The following is a 21,163-nucleotide window of genomic DNA, read 5'->3' as shown; positions in this document are numbered from 1 at the left end:
ACAAATGCATCTAGATTGGGACTGTAAAATGAAGAATAAGAACACAATCATATCAAAAAAGTAAAGTTCTTAAAAAACATCAAGAAAATTGTCAAAATATGTGTTTAATGATGTGGTGAGAAACACAGACATGCATAAAGAATAATTTAAAAAATGAAATCATAACAACTGGAATGAAGTATTTGTGTATCATATAGGTAGAGATAAGGGATTGTTATTAAAAATACATAAAGCTCCATTTCAACTCAATAATAAAAGCAAAGAGGGCAAAATATTTGAATAAGCATTTGCACAAAATGAAGTACATGGAAAGATGTTTCACACTGACCATATTAAGAATATGAGTGTAGAACCTGAAGACAGCACATTACCTTCACCTAGATGGCTTTAATAAAAAATACACAGAATAACAAATATTGACAAAGATAAGTGATTGAACTATCATTTATGGGTGGTGCAGATACGAAATGGTGCAGGTGCATTAGAAAACATTCACGAGATGTCAAATTACAATTAACTGATATTTCACTAATCCTCCTTTTCAAATAAAACCAAGATAAATGAGTACATATATTGACCTAAAGACTACATGAATGTTCATATCAACATTATTCATAATATTTTAAAGCAAAGCAATCCAATTTCCATCAGATTGTGAATGGGTAAACAAAATGTGACACATGCATACTATTGATAATAGAGCATAAAACTCTTGAGAGTCCTGAGCTAAATAAAAATGTTACAAAAAGCCACAGAATATATGATCTCATGTATTTGAAATGTTCAGCATATGCAAGTCTGTCAGACAAACGCTAGATTTGACAAAGTGGTGGAAATGAATAACCTAGGGACAGATGTGCAATTATGAGGAATAACTATTTACAGTTCTTTTGATTGAGGAGTTAAGGAAAATATCCTTAAGTTAGTTTTGGGAGATGGTTTGTGCAAATTTTTAATATATCAAAAACCAATGAAAAAATGCCAGCGAGTTATTTTTAAATGGCATTTAATAGAGTATAAATCTCTGGGTTTTTTTTTCAGTAAAAGAAATCTATAACTATAGATTTCTTCTCTTAATGATTTAAACATCAAGTCAAAATTCAAGCATTTTACAGCAGAGATACTGGTACAGATGTATTTTTTTTGTGATCTTGCCCTGTATTTTCCTGTAGTTTTTCCTTTTGATGTATTTTTTCAGCAGACCTCAACTAGATAAGCACAACTTTTTACAGCACTGAGTAATCCATCTGACTTAAAGCAGGAGATACGAAGCCTTTTTCAAATCTTTTCTGACATAGAATTTTTGAGTTTCTCTTCACTCATATTAAATGTTAGCATCATTCAGAGTAATTTTCAATGGATGTTGTAGAAAGAGATTTATGATTTCCTAAATATGAATCACAGATAATAAACTGCAGAATTATCATTTTTCTTCTTATTATTGAAAATTATATAAATCAGGGTTGACTGTAACTGTGCTTAGTTTGTCTGTTCCCATTTTATTTGTAACTTTTAGGTTTTTCTTTACACTGGGGCAATTATTAGTTCATTACCATATAAAGGTAGTCAGATTGACCCTTTTAGTGCTATAATAAAATAAAAGAAATAATATATGTGCAACGCATTTTACTATTACTTCAGAAAATAAGTTACTTTGAATCTTAAAGACTATGTTATTTTCAAATTCTCTCTAGCAAAATAAATAACATTCAGCTATATATAGAACCACATCTACATTCACAATAATAAATGGAACTCACTGTCCAAATAGTGTTCTCAGTTATCTACATCAGTACCTGTCTTACCTTTGTCGTGGCAGGCTGATGAGTGGTTGTTTATGACACCTCTTGCTGAGGCTAAAGAGCTTATGTACAATTTTCTGTGCCTTTAGGAAAAGTTGTTTCATGCTGTTCTCCAGTTGTTCATATCGGCGCTGAAAATTAGAATCCATTGTCCACAGGTGCATTATTGTCGATGTGTTGAGGAAGTAATTCATAGGTAGTCTTTTCATAAAGAACTTGAATTCATCTGCAAAAATATTAAAATTAAATATTTTAATTATAAAATCCAAATGTACTTAATATATATTTATACAAAACATTTAACATGTTAATAATTAAAATTCTTAAGAGTAGAAAGTTAGTAAAAGGTGAAATTAATATTAGAATTGTTTTCCTTTTTGATTACTCTACAATAGAAATTTTGTGCAAGAAGTAATTTAAACTAATTTATGCCAAAAATATAGCACATATGGAAAGCAAATTCAAATTAAGTTTTCTGTATTTTCCTTTTGATAGTGGTTGAATGAACTTTCTTCAACAGAATACAATGCGTATTTATCTGGATTTTTTTGGTCTTTGTCTTTGTCTTTGTCTTTGTCTTGGCTTTCTGATGTTAAATATGTGTTTAAAGATTTTTCATTAACTTTGTATACAAAATATATAAAATTATTGATAATAATTTAATTAATGTTTAAAGATACTGAAAAAGATTTTTTTAAATGGTACTTGTGATAGTCAATTGTGCACTCTATTTTCTGTAACTAATTTTATTTTCATTTGTCATGGCCTAACAGTTTAAAGAAAATAGATTTATTTGCTTAACAGAAGAAACTTAAAAACATTTAAAACTGCAATATTAGCTTCTGTTTTTAGGTTTATATTTAATATATATGAAATTGCTTTAATTTTCAATGCTTACTGAACCATACCATAAGAGTAAAAGTTAATTAAATGGCATAAATTAAGTGACATAAATGTTCTACTAATTATGTACATGCACAAAATAGTTGAGCCAATGGATAAAATGTGGAAATATCCAAAAGATTCATCAAGGGATGAATGATAAGGCAAATTGTACATACCTACAATGTACTCAACCACAATAAATACATCTAAGACATGCTAAGAAATGAAAATATGCTTAGTGAGATGAATTACATTCAAAAAGATAAATTCTGTATGCTTCTACTTCATATATATGTATGTGACATTATAAATATAATATCAAGAATAATTAATTTCATAGAGGTACAAAGCAGCCATGAATTTGACAGGGACTGGAGAAAAGGAGCATAGGAAATTATTGTTTAATGTTTGCAGAGTTTATATTTTAGGCAATGACAATATTTTAGGAAAAATAATAGAAATGATTGTTCTCTATCACAGTTAATACCACTGATGAGTAAATGGGAAATTATGGAAATGACAAAATTTGCTATGTATGTTTTTATTATAGAAAAATACTCCACAAAAGTAGTTGACCATTTTTTTCCTGTCTCCTTTTCTAAAAAAAAAAAATTGTGAGTAGATTCTTAAAACATATTTTATCGCACCTAAAGTTTGTTTTTAAAAATTATTGAATGAATGATATCAGTCCTGAAAGCCAAACCAAAGGATGTTCTACCACTGAATAGAGCTGTAAAAAGACCTTGTTTTTCCATCTTGAGTCAAGGTTTACCTAAATTGCTGAAATGGGACTCATACTTGTGACTTCTCTGACAACCTTCGTTCAGTGCAGTGATTATAAGCATATGACACCTCACAGGACTTTTGCTGTATAATATTTTGTTGCCCCTAATGTCATACAATTCATATATGGGTTTTTCCCTAACACACACCAGTGTACACAAGATTTTGAAAGTATTTTTAATGGATAAAGACTTGGAAATTTGGAAATAGGAACATGGTAAGAACCAAATTTTTGGCACTATTTTGCCCATAAAATACTGTGTGGTACACTTTAACCTCCATGTCTCTCCATAATAATTTGTTCCAATTCAGTCAGATAGTACTATATGACACAATCTGACTTAGCTTGTGATTTTACAGACTGTTGTTCATAATTTCACTTAATGTATCTAGTTGGAAAATAGTTGTACTTAAATATTCTAGCTATTCAAGTTGTTCTTAATATCCAAGCTTTATATTATTATTCTTCTAAAATAGATAAAAGTGTTTCTGCTTATTTGATCCAGCTAACCATTTAATTATTCTTTGTACTGTTAACTTCTTCAGAGAAGTCAGAGAGAAAGGTTTAACATAGCTGGCGATTACAGTAATGTAAATTAAAATAATACAAAAATTCTGTCTTACCCCAGAAAGAATATGTATCATCAATAAACTAATTAATGAAAAATGCTGGTGAGGCTTCAGGAAAAAGAAGCACTTCTATATTGTTGGTGAGCATGTAATCTAGCACAACTATTAGAGAAAGCAGTATGGATATTCCTCAAAAAGCTAAAATTAGAAATTCCATTTGAACCAGCTATTCCCATTCAAGGCATTTTAAGGAAAATTTAAAGATAACAGATTTGAATGACACTTGCACACCCATATTTACAGTAGCATAATTCATGATAGTTACATTTTGGAAGTGTCCTATCAGTCCATCAAAAGATGAATAGGTCAGGAAAATGTATTTACAAATAGTGCAGTACTACTCGGACATAAAGAATAAACTTGAGCCATTTGCAGGCAAAGTGGATGGACACTGAGGTCATGCCACTAAGGGAAATGAGCCAGACACACAAGCTTATACAGTGCATGGTTTCTCTTACATCAAAACCTAAAATATAAAGTAGATAATAGGAAGTAGAGAGGAAACATTTCTTAAATAGGAAGAGAAATCCAAAGCTCGAGGGCAAGGAAGTAAACAGGATAAATAATGAATTAATATGTATTACGCACTTGCACCAACTCCCCACAAGAAATGTAATCAATATGTTTTACAACAAGGGGTGGTAAAAATTTTAAAAATAAAAAAAATAAAATCGTTACTTGTCAGTCTTTAAAATATTCTACTGATATTCTACTGAAATCGGATAATCATTTATAATATACATTTACAGCTCAAAATGTATGCTTTATATGTATTTTCATACTCAGCTATAACTTATCAATGCAAGGAAACAAAAATGTTTAACATTTCAAAGTAAATTATATTCATAAATACTGGGATTATTTCTTCTAAAATGTGAAGATGCATCTGTCATATTTGGAACATCAAAGGTGTTAGACTTTACCTGAAGTAAAAGAGAAAATAAAACAAAAACCTTTTAAAAGAAAAAAAAAACATTGCAGGAAATGTCTGCACTTGTTTGAACCCATATGTCTCTTTTGAAAAACTCTCTCTTTTGAATAAAGAATTTATGCATAGAAATTGGAAAGCATTTCTTGGATTATTCATATAGCAGATGCTACTACTTTGAAAACTAATCAGTCATTTCATTGTCATCTTTTATTCGAACAATTCTGATAAGCATTTATTGTGTTATGGATATGCATTCTTAATTATACTCATTGCTCATTAGAGCAGTATTAGAATGGAGTATAAATTAGTGAATTCTATTCAAGTTAAAAATATGTTGAAGTAGAATTTTTTTAAATTTTACCAATATGCATAATAGGGAATGTTTGTCAGTATGCAATTTCTAGGAAAAGGAGCTTTAACGTGACACTTGAATGATTACTTCATTATGAAGTCATTAAGAGTCAAAGAGTCACCACCGACACTTACCTACAATATTTATCGAACACCTGTTGTGCACTGAACCCACAGATGTTTTAGTATATGACAGCAAGTATGGATAAACATTTCACTTATTCAAAAAAAATGACTAATTAATGATGCAGCATGATTTCAAATGCTAAAATAACATTTAGGAATAAATACAATCCCCAAAATATTCCTGTGGATAACTTGTCTTTCACTTTTACAACAAGAAAAATGCATACTTATATATGATTTATATGTTATTTATTTATATAAAAGAAAGAAAATATAGTGACTAGGGATAGCAAACAATATTTAATCATGCAATAATTTCTAGTACTATATAGAAGATAAAGCAATACTCTAGATAAATCTAAAGTATTTCTAGTGACAAATAGATGAAATTACTCATAATTTTTAATATGTATAGATTAATTCATAAGAAAATCAGTCATTGTCATATAAAATCCATCCAAAAACCTAAATTCATATACAATTTTAAAAGTAATTATTCTAAAAATATCTGTTTGCTAAGTATGTTTTCAGCTGAGTACTGTTCTACAGCTTATTTTTGAGGTATACAGAGACACACAAAAAAATAAACATAACAGTAACAATACTAAAGCATTATGCTGGTAGAAATTCATATTTCATCTCAGTCATTGTATGAAAGCTAATTCACATGAAACAAATAACACAGAATACAATGTATTATATTAATCACTTCTGTGGAAGAAAAGAAAATTAGGCTAAGTGACAACTTTCCAATAAATTATAGATGAGTTAGCTATGCACCACGGTAACTGTGGACTACTAATATTTCTCTATTGAAATGAAGCGAGTTCTAAACTAGCTTAACAAGGTTTGTTGATTTCCTTCTCTTTCCCTTGACAGACATTCTTTTTAACATTTGGTATGTAATTAAATAATTTTGAAACTAATGATCTCTTCCTCTTCTCTCTCTCTCTCTCTCTCTCTCTCTCTCTCTCTCTCTCTCTCCCTCTTTCTCTGTCTCCAATTTTGATAAAATGTACTTTAAGTGCTTTAAATATTAAACTAATTTGTATCTCTCATAATTATTCTTGCTGATTTTATTGGAGACACTTTGTATGCAGACTGCAGATAATTTTTTATTCCATAACTTTATTCTCAGTTTCATTAAAACTTCTGTATTTCCATAATGAAATTATGTGTTTGTATGTTATGCTTTTTATTCTGATGCTTGCTTCACACCTGAGTTAATCAGGTGTAGGGGTGCACTAAAAGTTATCGGCATATGAAGGATCAGCTTGATCGTATATCATGCCTGATATTTCTCCCAGTACCGATGAAGAGGAAAAATAATGATATAGTTGATTTACATGTTTTCCAGTGTTCATAACCATTGTTTAGAATTGAGAATATACTTTCAAACATGTTCTAGTCAGGCAGGTGGTAAATAGTGCTTATCCGAGGTATTTGGGAGCGAAGATAGAAGTTCAAAGTCAGCCCAGAGAATATTTTGAGAATCTGTCTCAAAATACATTAAGGCAAATGTGTTAGGAGTGTAGTTCAGTGTTAGGGTCTTGCCTGTTTGGCATGAGACCCTGAGATAAAATTGTAGTGCCATATATATATATATATATATATATATATATATATATATATACATACATATATATACATATATATATATATATTTTAGAATTTTTAAAATTTCTAGAACTTTAATATTATAACACATACATCCCAAGAAGAGGATTAATCAAATTACAATTTTGTTATTTATGAATTATTTCTTGAGTTATAAAGTCAACCAGATAATCCAAAATAGATGTTATTGTCAAGGAAAAATAACTATCAAAATAAAAATTTGAGGAGAAATCTGTTGTTTCTTGTCTTTTATTCATTGCTGTTTTCATGATTTCACTACGAACATTTTTAAGTTTTGCAAATAACCCCCCAAATACACCCAAAAACAATTTAGTTACTCAATGCTATTTATATAGCTTATGAAGAAGGACTTAAATGATATCATTTAATTATTAATTTGATGTAAAAAACAACTGTTTCATATTTTAAGTGATTTAATTAATAATCTGGAACAATTAAACTTTCAATAAAAATCACAAGGCAACAAGGACAATTATGAAAACAGCACTCTCGCTATAATAATACTAAAATACACTGTGCCTGAAACATATAAAATATGGGAGAAGAGCTCTTCAAATAAACTGATAAATTGAAAAACATAAAATGCCTAAGTATATATGAGCAATCTATGCAAATATTTCTTACTAAGCAAAAAGAATTATCATTTTTCCTTTATGGCATTTGCAATCTATTGCAATCAAAAACAATTTTCCTGTTTACATATGTCAACATAAGATTTTTGGCATAAATGGATATGGAAAACACTAGTAAAACAAAATTCTGTGTGCGATACATCAACAAAATAAATATTACTTTCCTATACTTAAGTCAGTGCTATGGTTTTCTTTTATAGAAACCCATAACCAGCATATTCTATTTATTCAACTGGATTTTTATTTATTAATTTGATTTTTCCTTATCTGTTTAGTTTGCAAAAAGTCTTGATTTATACTACTTACCTGAAAATCTAGGGCATCAGCACCAAACTAATTCTACTGCTGACCGCAGTGCTATCAGCAAGCCAGAAAAGCCTCGTACAACCATTTCTTATTCCTTGAGATCTGTTTTCCTGGAAAATAGTATGTACTCCTCTGTGTTCTGATTTTCAATGGTAAGAATTTTCCTACTAAGTCAGTTGAGAACCCTAACATTACAGAAATGCATGCCTTAATTAGATAACATAAAAAATTGGCAAAAATGGTGATGCAATGGATTATGAGTAGGAAGCATGGCAGAAACAATAACGCTCAGGCGTTCAGTATATAAATGGCAGGAAGTCCAACCAATCCAAAGCAAAAACTTCAACTGTTGCATTCTTTTTTCTAGACCCACCCCAAACAAGACTTAGGGGTTCCTATGTGTGGGTTTGATGGGGAGAGCGTGATATTCATCAGTGCATTAGTCCACTGATGAGCTGAAGGAAACTCGAAAGCTGAAGCCTGTCCAGAGGAGTGGAGTCTCTGGGGATGTGCCCTGGAAGGGACGTTTCCCTGTGTCTGTGTCTCTCTGTCTCTCTGTTTCTGTCTCTGTCTGTCTGTCTGTCTCTCTCTGTCTCTATCTGTCTCTCTGTCTCTGTCTCTCTGTCTTCTCTCTGTCTCTGTCTCTCTGTCTGTCTCTGTCTCTCTGTCTCTGTCTGTTTCTCTGTCTCTCACTGTCTCTCTGTCTCTGTCTGTTTCTCTGTCTCTCACTGTCTCTCTGTCTCTGTCTCTGTTTCTGTCTCTCTCTCTCTTTCTCTCTGTCCTTCCTGCCAGCTGCAATGTTAGCCAAAATAACTATTTCCTCCTTCTAAGCTATGGGTGTTGGGCACTGTGTCTTAGAAATAAGAAATTAACTAAGACACTTCACAAAGTAAATGATGTACTCCTGCAACAGCTTGCAAACTCACATATTTGATAAGGTTATGGAGTGAATTGTATACAAGTGCAAAGTGAGATACAAATCCTCATTCCTTACTATTCTTCAAGAAATATTTTTGTTTTCTGCCTTTGGTTGTTGTTGTTATTCTCTTTTGAGACTGAGTTTCAGTATGTGGTTCAGGTTTGCCTTGAACTCACTTTGTAACCCAGGCTGACCTCGAAATTGCAGTGACCCTCCTGTCTCAGGCTGGGATTACAGGCATGCAACACCATGCCTGGCAAGATCATTGTTTTCCAAAGTTTAATTTTCCTTTGATATATCCTTTGATATATCCTTTTATATTAACACATTAAGCTAGTCATAGAAATCTATGGGTTATTCAGTTGCTCAGTTAATGAGGCTTTTCAAGTGTTTGAGAAAAAAATTCAAGGACACCCATATCTCTAACTGTGGAAGATGGGAAGCATACACAGCAATCTTGCAGCTACAGTATAAGTGCCTTGAAGTTGCAAAATTCAGTTGTACACATCGAGATTTTATATCTTAAGGGTGTTGATGCAAAGACAAAGAGGATGTTTGAAGCAATTCTCTCAGGAGGTAATGGTTATAGCTGTATTAGTAATGTTAATATTAATCTATTGTTCATAGCAAATAGTAAAGATAACCTCACTTAGAAAGATAATCCCACTTATGCAGTAACTTTTAATGTTTCATGACATTATAGGAGAGACAAGTATTTCTGAATATTTCTTAGTAATTATATGAAATATACAAGGTTTTCAATGTGTTCTTTCTCAGTTTAAGTCAGCTAAAGCCTTTATTCTTCTTTACAGAGAAAAATCTGGGTGATAGAGATACAATTATCAAAAGTTGTTTTTTAAAATAACTTCCAAAGACAATTAAAGGATTGGTTTCTTCAACTGGTTAGGGCAAAAATTTTTGCAAGTTCACACAGTATTCAGAGTGGAACTTTGACTGCAGAAATACCATGTGTTTATATAAAATGAAATGTTTGTTACTAGATTAGTATTTAAGTCAGTGTGCCTATCTCATAGTGCTTATGATCTGTGAAATAACTCAAAGACTAAGGGTGAGTTGTCGCTAGTAATCAATATGATTTGCTTATACAGTGTAAAGTCCTTTGGTTTCTTCTTGAAGTACAAAATGAATGCTAGAGATTTTCAGACTGTGGAAAATAAATCTTTTATCTCTTGCATCTACAGGGCTTCAAAATAAACTTTTGTCCCAAGATTGAATTTAAATCCCTGATAGGTTGATTAAAGTTAGAAAGAACACTGTTTGGGAAGGATGTGGATGTGGGAAATGAAAATCAGATACTGGGAAAACTGATATTGATTCAGAGAAATCCAAACAACCAAACAACAAATTCTTGTTTTTCTTGCTCCATCCACCAAGACAAAAAATTCTTTTTGACAGATATGATCCTGTCTTGATTTAGACATGGCAATGATGTGTTTCTACAGAGGATGAAACCCAGGGCTTTGTGTACGGTAGGCAAATGCTGCACCCTTTAGCTACAGCATCAAACTTTGAAAACTCTTTGTCAGGTTTGGTCATTCAGAACCCAATGCTTATCATGTCTAATTCCACCACCCAATATGTTCTAAGGTTGCTAATCAAATCATTCTATGAAGACTAATTCCCCCATAGATTATCATGAATTTGACAGCTTTAAATTTGAAAATATAATTTTTTTAAATTTAAAAAAAATGTAAAAAAAAATGCATTATTATATTAAACAATTTTCCAGCATCTCTGATGAGGGCCATAGCGTTTTCTGTAGAGTGGAGACAAAAGTTAGTGAAAAATCTGTGTAAAACCAGGTGAACTTTCTGATTCCATGAAAATACAATTATTACTTTCTGACTCAGGCTTCATAGTAGTTATTAGCTTTCAGAGGCACAGCGGACATAGGTCTAAAAACTACAACAATACAGTGCGCTACTTGTAGTGATCTATCCTGTAGGAGTTTCACAGTATACTAATCAGATCAGAGTTCCTAAGGACTTAAATATAGGTCTATTTTTTGAAGTCTCATATGCTTTGTATACTGTCATGGTTTATGTCTGTGGCCCCTAGGCCTCATGAGTTTGCATTGTGCATTTGTTACTCATTCATTGTCTAGTGCTTGGATTGATGGTGTCAGTTGCTCCACCCACAAAGGTGTGGAGCAAGGATGTGATGTAATGGCAGGAGGAAGGTGTGTCTTGATCTTTGCTGGTTCAAGCTTGCTGGTCGTCGGCTGCCATGAAGTGCGGCCCACCCATCCCTGCCTGCCTTGGAGCCAACTGAGTGTGGACTGAAACATCCAAAAACTGCAAGAAATAAACCTTTCCTTTCCTAACTTTGGGCTTCAGGTATTTTGTCTCAGCGATAAGTAAAAAGTAACTAAGACATGTACTATATAAAAAGACCAACATTGAGAACAAATGCTTGACTTAAATCATAAGGAAGGAAAAAACAAAAAAAAAAAAAAAAAAAAAAAAGGAAAAAAAAAAAAAAAAAAAAAAACTATTCCTATCAAATTCTCAGTCCAGAAGCATGTCAAAGATACAGTAGTCTTGTATAAAACTTTAGCAGAGTAAATGTTTCCTCAAATTCTGAGGAATTATGAATGCTATGATATTCTTTGTCTCAGGATATAGTCACAGAAATACATAGTAAATGGATTTTTTCCTTATCCTTTTAAAATTGGGATCAGTAGCATCATATTTAATGTCATATTTCTTCTCCAATTCTTTGACTAAATGGATCAAATAGAGGAATACTGGCTTCTAAACTATTATGATCTAAGATCAAAAGACAAAATGAAGTTGCTTCTTCCTTCCCAGAGGGCAAGATGGTATTGCTTGTTTGTCAAGCATGGAGCAATTGTAAGACTCAGACATCTATTCAACACCTGGAAATTATGAGGACAAATTCATACACCATCTGCAAAGAACTCATCATGCTGAGTATAACTGAAATGAAGAATCTAGATAAAATTGACCCTATTTCTCCTGATGCTATACTTTTACAGTGGCATGGTTCCCATTATCAAGGATAATATTTATTCTTCAATATAAAGGTTTTTCTTTGTCATTGTAAACAGAGACCAACAGAAATGGTTTCAGTCAAACATTTCAGTCAAAGAAGTTGAAAATTCACCTTTGTATTCTAACATTAATGAAATTCTAAGCTTTTGTGGTACAATTCACTTCACAGTGATGTAGCTGATCTCATGGTGATATAGTTCATATTTTTCTAATGAATTGATACTGAAAATATGACTAACAGTTATGTTTGCTGTTGGTCCATATCTCAGCTTTGAGTATTGCAAACAAATTTCACTGAAAGTCTAGTGTACTTAACCTAATTTGAATATCCCCTTCAAAATGAAGAACAATTAAACACTTCTTCATGTAGCTTTAATTAAAAACACAAATCTGGCATATTGCATCGAATCTCTGTTGCTAATGCTTACTTCAGGAGTCTGAATTGGGGTCACAGACATGTCAGCTGCAGACACTTGTGTTTTATGATGGACTCAAGAGACTGCTCCTGTCTCGTGGGTACAGGGTGGTTCCTTGCACAACCTTTGGGCCAATGTCTCCAATTCTTACGCTGATACTCTGAGCTATCCAATCCACCATATTTACATAAATTCCTTTTCTGCTGCAGTCAGGATCTATTCTTAAAGAATGCTGAGGATACAGTTAATTGAGGCTGCAAAGGGCGCTTATTAACTGTATTTCAACAAGAGATTAGCAAATATTTGTGTGCCTACTCTTTGCCAATCACTTTGCTAGTCAAGAATCTAGACTGCAATAATAATTAGAATTATAAATATAATAATAGCACTTCCCCACATAATCTCTATGTAGACTAGATGATTACTGTGAATGTCTAATAAAATGATTTTTACATGATAAATATAGATGCTAGCTGTTATTTGTATTAGAATTTATTCTGTGATTTTGTATGTGTTATTCTGAGTACCTTACACAGATTATATGATTTATACCTTACAGAAATTTTAGGACATCTGTATAATTATAACCTGCACTTTGCTGATGAGAAAATGTTTTACCTAGTTTCAGCAAATTTTTCAAAATGATACTGTTAATAATTAAACCCCAGAACAAACTCATCTAAAAAATTACCACAGCCTCTGACTCAATAATCATAGATTCTCTAGGAGAAGGCAGAAAAATAAAATGAATATTCCTTATATTTGAAGAATACTTTTGTTTGGTAAACTTTTCACAAATATTCAATTCAATCTCATAATATCCATGCAGTAAGACAGCTGGTGCTGTTGAAATATGATGTGAAACTAATTTGAATTACAGGTTCACTGCACAGAGCCACCAAAGGGGAAGGCAAGGAAAATAATACAAAGAAAAATAGAAATAGAACCGATTTTATATTTCTCTAAGGATCAGGATTTTCTCTTTACAAAAGACTAACACAACACATTATCCTATGAATTAATTATGTGCTTCTTAAATGTGCTAACCAATTGACAAGATCTGCAAAGAATTGTAGAATGGTTAAAGTAAACTGTAAACATATACAGGAAAATGTATATGGTAGCTTATTTTTTGCCATGGGAAAGAAAGCTAAATTAAACTATATTACTCTTCTTAGCCTTTATATACAGGCTAAGAATATATATATATATATATATATATATATATATATATATATATTTCAACAATAATACATATATAATTCAATAATATAATATATATTATATTTTCTTAGAGAAAGAAAAACCATAAAGTTAAAAATATAGATAAACTTTCTTAAGTTATTTGTGAATAAAAGATAAATAGGGTTTAGGTAATAAAAGAATATATATAAAGTTTATGTTGATATGAAATTAATCAAAATATCCTGCAATGATACGTAATAGAAAAAACTAGAGAGAAGTACACATTAGATTGCATAAGAAACATTCACATTGAGTTCCTTATGTATTAAGCTTTCTTTTTGGCACTTTGCTCTCTGAATTATACACAATAGATTTTGCTGCAGTATCCATTGCATGGAAGTGGCACCAATGATTTAGATATACTGCAATATATACTCATTAAATCTAAAGAAATGCTACACACAAGCAATACAGAATTTGTATGATATCAAACTCCTTTAAAAATCTGTATTTACGAGAGAACAGGCCGAAAGGGTGAGAGTAACAGCGGTGGCTGGGAGCTCCGCCGAGCCTACAGGAACTTTCTCCCTGACTTAGGGGACCAGAACAACTCCTCACCGGACCAGAGACCAGGCCAGAAGGGTGAGTGTAACAGTGGCGGCTAGGAGTTCCACCCAGCCTGCGGGAACTCTCTCCCTGATCTGGGGATCCAGGCAGGTTCGCCACTGGACCCAGGGACCAGGCCAGATCAGAGACTCTGGCAGTTGCGGCTGGGAGCTCCGCCCAGCCTGAGGAGACACTCTTCCTGGCCTGAGGAGCAGGCCATAGTTCCCTGTTGGGTCCAGTGAGTGGAGCCATCACAGGGTACCCCATCCCAAGCTGGTGGATCTCTCTCCCACACCTGGAACAACACTTGAAGCTCCCAAATACAGGAAAATGACAAAACGAAAGTCCAAAATGCAATCTCAAACTCCAGCCCATCCAAAGAAAGCCCAGGAGCCATGTGCATAGAAGAAAACACATGCCACATGACTGAAATACCTGAAAAATGGTAACTGAAATAAAGAAGCAAGTATGGGAAGCCTTAAAGGAATTTAAACTAGAAATATTCTCTCAGATGAAAGAAGAATTGATAAAAGAAATGAAGCAGATGCTAAACATAGCTAAAGAAGAGGCAGTTAAAAAATTAGAGGAACTAAACAAAACGATAGAATCACTGGATGAACAATATAAGAAACAAACAGAATACATAAAACAGATGCACAGAGATATACAGGAAATCAAAAACTCCATTGAAAGTTGTAAAAACCACCTCAATGAATGTGAAGATAGAACCTCAGACCTCGAAGAAAAGATTGCAACAAGTGAACAAGAAAGAAAAGATCTTTTAAAAATAACAAGAAATCAGGAAATAACAATTCAACACCTACAGTATGACGCAAAGAGAAACAACATAAGGTTGATAGGGATAAATGAAAAAGAAGGGGACAACATAAAGGATGTCAAGAGGATATTTAGAGAAGTAATAGCTGAAAATTTCCCAAACATGAGATTGGAAACTGATATCAAGATCAATGAAGCATATAGATCTCCAAATAGTCACAACCAAATTAAATCTACACCTAGACATATAATAATGACCATCTCAGAAATTGAACAAAAGAATACAATATTAAAGGCTGTCAGAGAGAAAAGACAGATCACCTATAAAGGAAAACCTACCAGAATTACAGCAGACTTCTCAGCACAAACAATAAAGTCAAGAAGAGCATGGAGTGATGTATTTCAGATTCTAAAGGAAATTGATTTTCAACCTAGGCTGATGTACCCTGCAAAACTGTCCTTCAAATTTGATGGAGAAATATGATACTTCCATGACAAAGATCAGCTGAAAAACTTCATGATCACCAAGCCAACCCTGCAAAGAATACTGAAAGACAGCCTAGATACATTTAGGAAAAAAATCACTAAACAAAGCAGACAGTTGAACAGAGCAGAAAGATAAACATGCAACAGCAGAAAGATAATATGTCAACAATAAACCAATTTATTACAGTTCTTACTATTAATGTAAATGGTCTCAATACACCAATTAAAAGAAACAGACTGGCAGAATGGATCAAGAAACAAAATACAACCATATGCTGTCTACAGAAACCCACCTAACTCAAAAGGATACTCACAGACTCAAAGTCAAAGGATAGAAAACAACACTTCATGCAATAGGAACCCAAAAAAAAAAAAAAAAAAAAAAAAAAAAAAAAAAAAAAAAAAAGCAGGGTAGCTATTCTGTTTGCAGACAAAGTCAACTTCAATCCAATAATGATTAGAAAGGATAAAGAAGGTCACTACATACTGGTTAGGGGAAAACTTCAAGAGGAAGAGATAACTATCTTAAATATATATGCACCAAACTCCAGAGCACCCAGTTATATAAAACAAGTACTAACAGAACTGAAAACCCAAATTAGCAGTAACACAATTCTGACTGGAGATCTTAACATACCATTGACACCAATGGACAGATCAACCAAACAGAAAATCAACAAAGAAATAAAAGAACTTAATTGCACCTGTGAACAAATGGACTTAATAGACATATACAGAGTATTCCACCCAACAACAACAGAATACACATTCTTCTTAGCAGTACATGGGTCATTCTCTAAAATAGACCATATATTAACTCACAGAACATATTTAAATAAATGCAAAAGAGTTGAAATTATCCCTTGCATGCTATCAGACTATAGTGCCATGAAATTAGTAATTAACGATAAAAGATACTGAAAAAAATCCCACAAACACATGGAAACTGAATAACACACTCCTGAGTAATCAGTGGGTCACAGAGGAAATTAAAAAAGAAATTAAGCAATACCTACAAACAAAAGAAAATACAGATACAACTTACCGGATTCTATGGGATGCAATGAAAGCCGTCCTCAGAGGAAAAGTTGAGCTCCCACGTCAGGAAAACAGAATGTATACAAATAAACAACATTATGCTACACATCAAACAGCTAGAAAAAGAAGAGCAAGTCAAGCCCAAAGCCAAAAGAAGAGAGGGAATTATAAAAATCAGAGCAGAAATCAACGCAATAGAGACTAAAAAACAATCCAAAGAATCAAAGAATCAAAAAGTTGGTTCTTTGAAAGAATAAATAAAATCGATAAGCCCCTAGCCAACCTTATTAAAAAGGGGAAGAAAGAGCTCAAATCCATGCAATAAGAAATGAAAATGGTGAAGTCATAACAGACTCAATAGAAATACAGAAGATCATCAACACCTATTTCAAAAACCTCTACTCTCAAAGGTTTGATAACACAGAAGAAATATGAAGATTCTTAGATATATATAAAGTACCAAAGCTAGATCAAGAGGATGTAAAACTGCTGAAAAACCCAATCTCTATCAATGAAATTGAACAAGTAATTAATTCCTTACCTACAAAGAAGAGCCCAGGCCCAGACGGATTCACTGCAGAATTCTACAAGAAATACAAACAAGACCTAATACCGACACTCCTCAAACTCTTCAATGAAATTGAAAGGGAAGCAAACCTTCCTAAGTCATTCCTAGAAGCAAATATTACTCTAGTACCAAAACCTGGGAAACACCCAACCAAAAAAGAGAACTACAGACCAATCTCCCTAATGAACACAGATGCAAAAATCCACAATAAAATATTGGCAAATAGGATGCAGCAAATCATCAAGAAGATTATGCACCCTGACCAAGTGGGATTCATCCCGGGCATGCAGAGATGGTTCAACATACGCAAATCAATAAATGTGATCCACTATATCAATAAAGCCAAAAGTAACAGTCGCATGATCATTTCCATAGATGCAGAAAAAGCCTTCGATAAGGTCCAACTTTCTTTCGTGATAAGAACTTTACAGAAAATTGGAATAGATGGTCTTTACCTCAATATAATAAAGGCTGTCTATGACAAACCAACAGCCAGTATCATACTAAATGGCCAAAAATTGAAAGCCTTTACTTTAAAATCAGGCACAAGACAAGGATGTCCTTTATTACCTCTCCTATTTAATGTAGTACTGTAAGTACTAGCCAGAGCAATTAGGCAAGAGAGAGAAATAAAAGTGGTAAAGATAGGAAAAGAAGAAGTTAAATTGTCATTATTTGCAGATGACATTATACGCTACATAGAAGACCCCCCAAACTCCATTGAAAGACTCTTAGATTTAATAAATAAATTCAGCAATGTAGCTGAGTACAAAATCAATACTCAGAAATCAATAGCATTCTTATACACTAATAACAAAATCACAGAGAGAGAAATAAGAGAAACCACACTCTTCACACTAGCAAGCAAAAAAATGAAATACATAAAAAAAAATCTGTATTTACTGGCAGAGTGGGAATCCAAGAGTAGGGTGACGGTGGTGAGATGTGAGGGCTATATTTTACACTCTTAAGTAACAAGCAATATTCCAAGGGGACTTCCTTTCTCTTTAAACAGGAACAACAGTCCCACTACCATATTCCTATTATTAAGCCATTTATCAATATTTTCAGCAGTTTTTATTCCCTTCAAACACTAAATTAAAATGCAGGCCAAAAATGTTTTGTGGTTTTCATATGAATATGGCTTTGTAGAAAAGTTGAATTCGTACTTTAAGAATTTTCGACTATATTAAACTTTAATACTATTCTGCCACTTTAAATGCAAGATACCTATGTGAAAATGTACAGTACTAATTATTAGTAAGATTAACTTGCATATTATTTACAATTGGGAAGCATTTCAAACTGGAAAGTTTATTACTGTATAAATAGAATCAAAACAGTAGGGCTTCTTTCTCCTGCTTAGTACTTCTGTTTCTATTTCAGAGATGCCATGTGTGGGTGTTTCTGATTGTTCCACCACAGTGGCCCCTGGGTTTGCTTTTTATAAGCTGGATGTCTGGGGTTGCATCTGGTTTAAATATCTTATCATTTTGTATTTTTTTTAGTTTAATTCCTGAATTGATGCTTGTAAATTGCCTGTGGTGAGTAGCATTTTTCTAGTATTTAGACTCTTTAAGAAATGACGACTCAGTACTGGTTTTTGGAATTTGATAATGTACATAGGGAATTCATTGTCTAAACATTAAAGCAGAAACACTAAATCTGCTGAAAAATTGACTAGGTACAACTGCTGAAGACACGTAGGTAAAGACTTTATTTAAAAAAAAAACCTCAATCACACAGAAACTAACACAAAAAATCAGTAACTGATATCTCATCTTATTGAAAAGTTTTGGCACAGGAAGATAAACTACCAATAGTATGAAGCGAAAATTCATGATGTGGGAAAAATATTTTACTAGATAATGCTCAGACAAAGGACTACTATCTAGAATATATAAAGAGCTCAAAATATCAGATCTTCAAGTTTAAAGACCCACAAAAAAAGCACATCTGAACTAGACACCTCTCAGATGAAGATGTACCAATGGCAAATATATATATATATATAATGTTCAATATCACTGGTCCCTTGAGAAATGCAGATTAAAATATCACTGAGATTCTGTCTCACCCCAGAAAGGCTGGCTATGATCAAGATCAACCAAAAACAAATATTGGAGGAGTTGTGGGGGAAAAGGAAATCTTTTCCACTGTTTGTGTGAGTGTAGACTGTTGCAACCACTGTGGAAATCAGAGTGGAGATCTCTCAAAAAATTAGTGCTAGTGGTTCCATGTGACCCAGCTATTCTTCCTGGTATCTTCCTAAAGGAACTGAAGACATCATATACAGCAATAAATGCATAGCCATGCTTATAGCAATACAGTTAGTAATAGCTAAATCTTGGACACATCCCAAATTCCAACCAACAGATAAACAAGATTGTTTTTAAACAAGGGGTTACTATTCTGCCATAAATAACAGTAAGATTGCTACATTTCTAGCTAAATTGCTTCACCTTGAGGATATTCTCTTAAATAAACCTGGCAAAATATGTAAACCTTGTATAGATTCTCTGGTGTGAGAAACAAAACTTGTACATAATGACCAAAATTTACAATAGATATTGCGAAATAGGAAGAAAATGTTCAAGTGAGAAAGAGAACTAGGAAAGGAGGATGAGGAAAGAAAGGAAGAAATAATGGGAGCAAAGAAGGAAAAAAGGAAGGAAAGCCTTCAGTAAAAAAGGAGTGGGAATGGAGTTTAAGGGAGAGTAGGAGAATGGAAATAAAATAAATCAACTTGTTTCATGTAAAGTGCAAATTCCCTATCATGGGTGTGACCCTTTTATTTACCTAAAATTTAACAATAAAAATCATAAGATACTTAAAATTTTAGTATTGACATGTTTTTATAATTTAATTAGGAAATGTAAAGATAATTATAGGAAGACAGCTAATATGGTTTGCTCCAAGTTTACTTCTACCCATAATGAAAACTCTCATGTAAAGAAATAACTCAATGTTTGCTCACTAGATAGACTCTAAATAAACTATTTTAAATTTTTGGAAGGCCAAACCTAATTTAGAGTAGGCACAATATTCAAATAGGAAGCTTCTGAGGGAAAAGAAAAACTAGATAAATCCTGTATAGAAACAGGAATCCATGACAAGAAATTTCTTTCCCACAACCTTAGCAAGAGCCTTCACACAGCTAAAACGACTGGGCAGAGAGCAATCTCTGCATCCTGTACCTCAGCTGTACCCTTTACATAAAAACTTTTTAAGTCTTTCTTGTGACAAGCTGACAAAAATACATTTATCTAGCAGAAGAGTAAAACAAATGATACAATTTTTAATAAAACAGTGTTTTCAATGGTGTCAAATAATATAAACATTTAAGTGTTAGTTTCTTCATTAAATATTTGAAATTATTCGTTTTTATGTGCAGTCAAGAGATATTCTGCCACATATTTTCATTATGTCACTAGTACAGTTGGTTTCTCTTATTGCTTAGTTGATAAGTGTTTCTCTCTTGATATAATTGATAATGATATTACTGCAGTAAGAGACACAATACCATTAATCACTCTCAAATGCTCCCGCTTGCTTTCCACTGTTTGTGTCATTTTCTAAAGAAGTTCTGGGATTCAAGTTTGTGCAAGTCTTGAGTTGCACTATTTTGGCTGCTACAGTGCTCTGAGTCCATTCCAGATGTTTGCCTTTCTTGGTTATTGTGATGCTGAAGAGGAGCTGGAACCGCGACCCTGTCAGAACTGGTGCATGAACCAGGTGATTGCACGCTACAATACAGTCTCCCGAAACTGTCTTTCTGTTACATGGCATTAGACAGTCACATCACCGTACTTTTGGTCAAGTTTCCTAAAGATGCCCACAAAAGAGAACTTTCAAAAGCATTTCAGAAAATAACACAAGTGATGGAGTAAGTATATTTGAGGCAAGAGGCTTATTTTGAAGAAGGTTAATGACAATATACCTTTTACTGTAATTTTAGGTTTTTAATTTAGACATTGTCTATAAATACTAATCATTTCTTACATGTGTTATTACATTTTTATAATGATTGTTAATTTTTTCAAGAATTT

At 32.7% G+C, this 21,163-nt stretch overlaps 1 protein-coding gene across 4 annotated transcripts in view; it reads right to left on the bottom strand.

Annotated features, from left to right (window-relative positions):
• Positions 1-21,163, bottom strand: part of Brinp3 (BMP/retinoic acid inducible neural specific 3) — a 363,662-nt gene that overhangs the window by 57,989 nt on the left and 284,510 nt on the right. For all 4 annotated transcript variants that reach the window (XM_063240301.1, XM_063240300.1, XM_063240302.1 and 1 more), the window contains one exon: positions 1,806-2,028. In XM_063240301.1, the coding sequence (XP_063096371.1) occupies positions 1,806-2,028 (223 nt within the window). The remainder of the gene's footprint in view (positions 1-1,805; positions 2,029-21,163) is intronic.

This window comes from Cavia porcellus, unplaced genomic scaffold (genome assembly GCF_034190915.1).
Source record: "Cavia porcellus strain 051 isolate PalLab524CR breed Dunkin Hartley unplaced genomic scaffold, mCavPor4.1 scaffold_29, whole genome shotgun sequence".
NCBI lineage: Eukaryota > Metazoa > Chordata > Mammalia > Rodentia > Caviidae > Cavia > Cavia porcellus.
The sequence above is the reverse complement of the archived record's forward strand: the minus strand, read 5'-3'. Positions and strand labels throughout refer to the sequence as shown.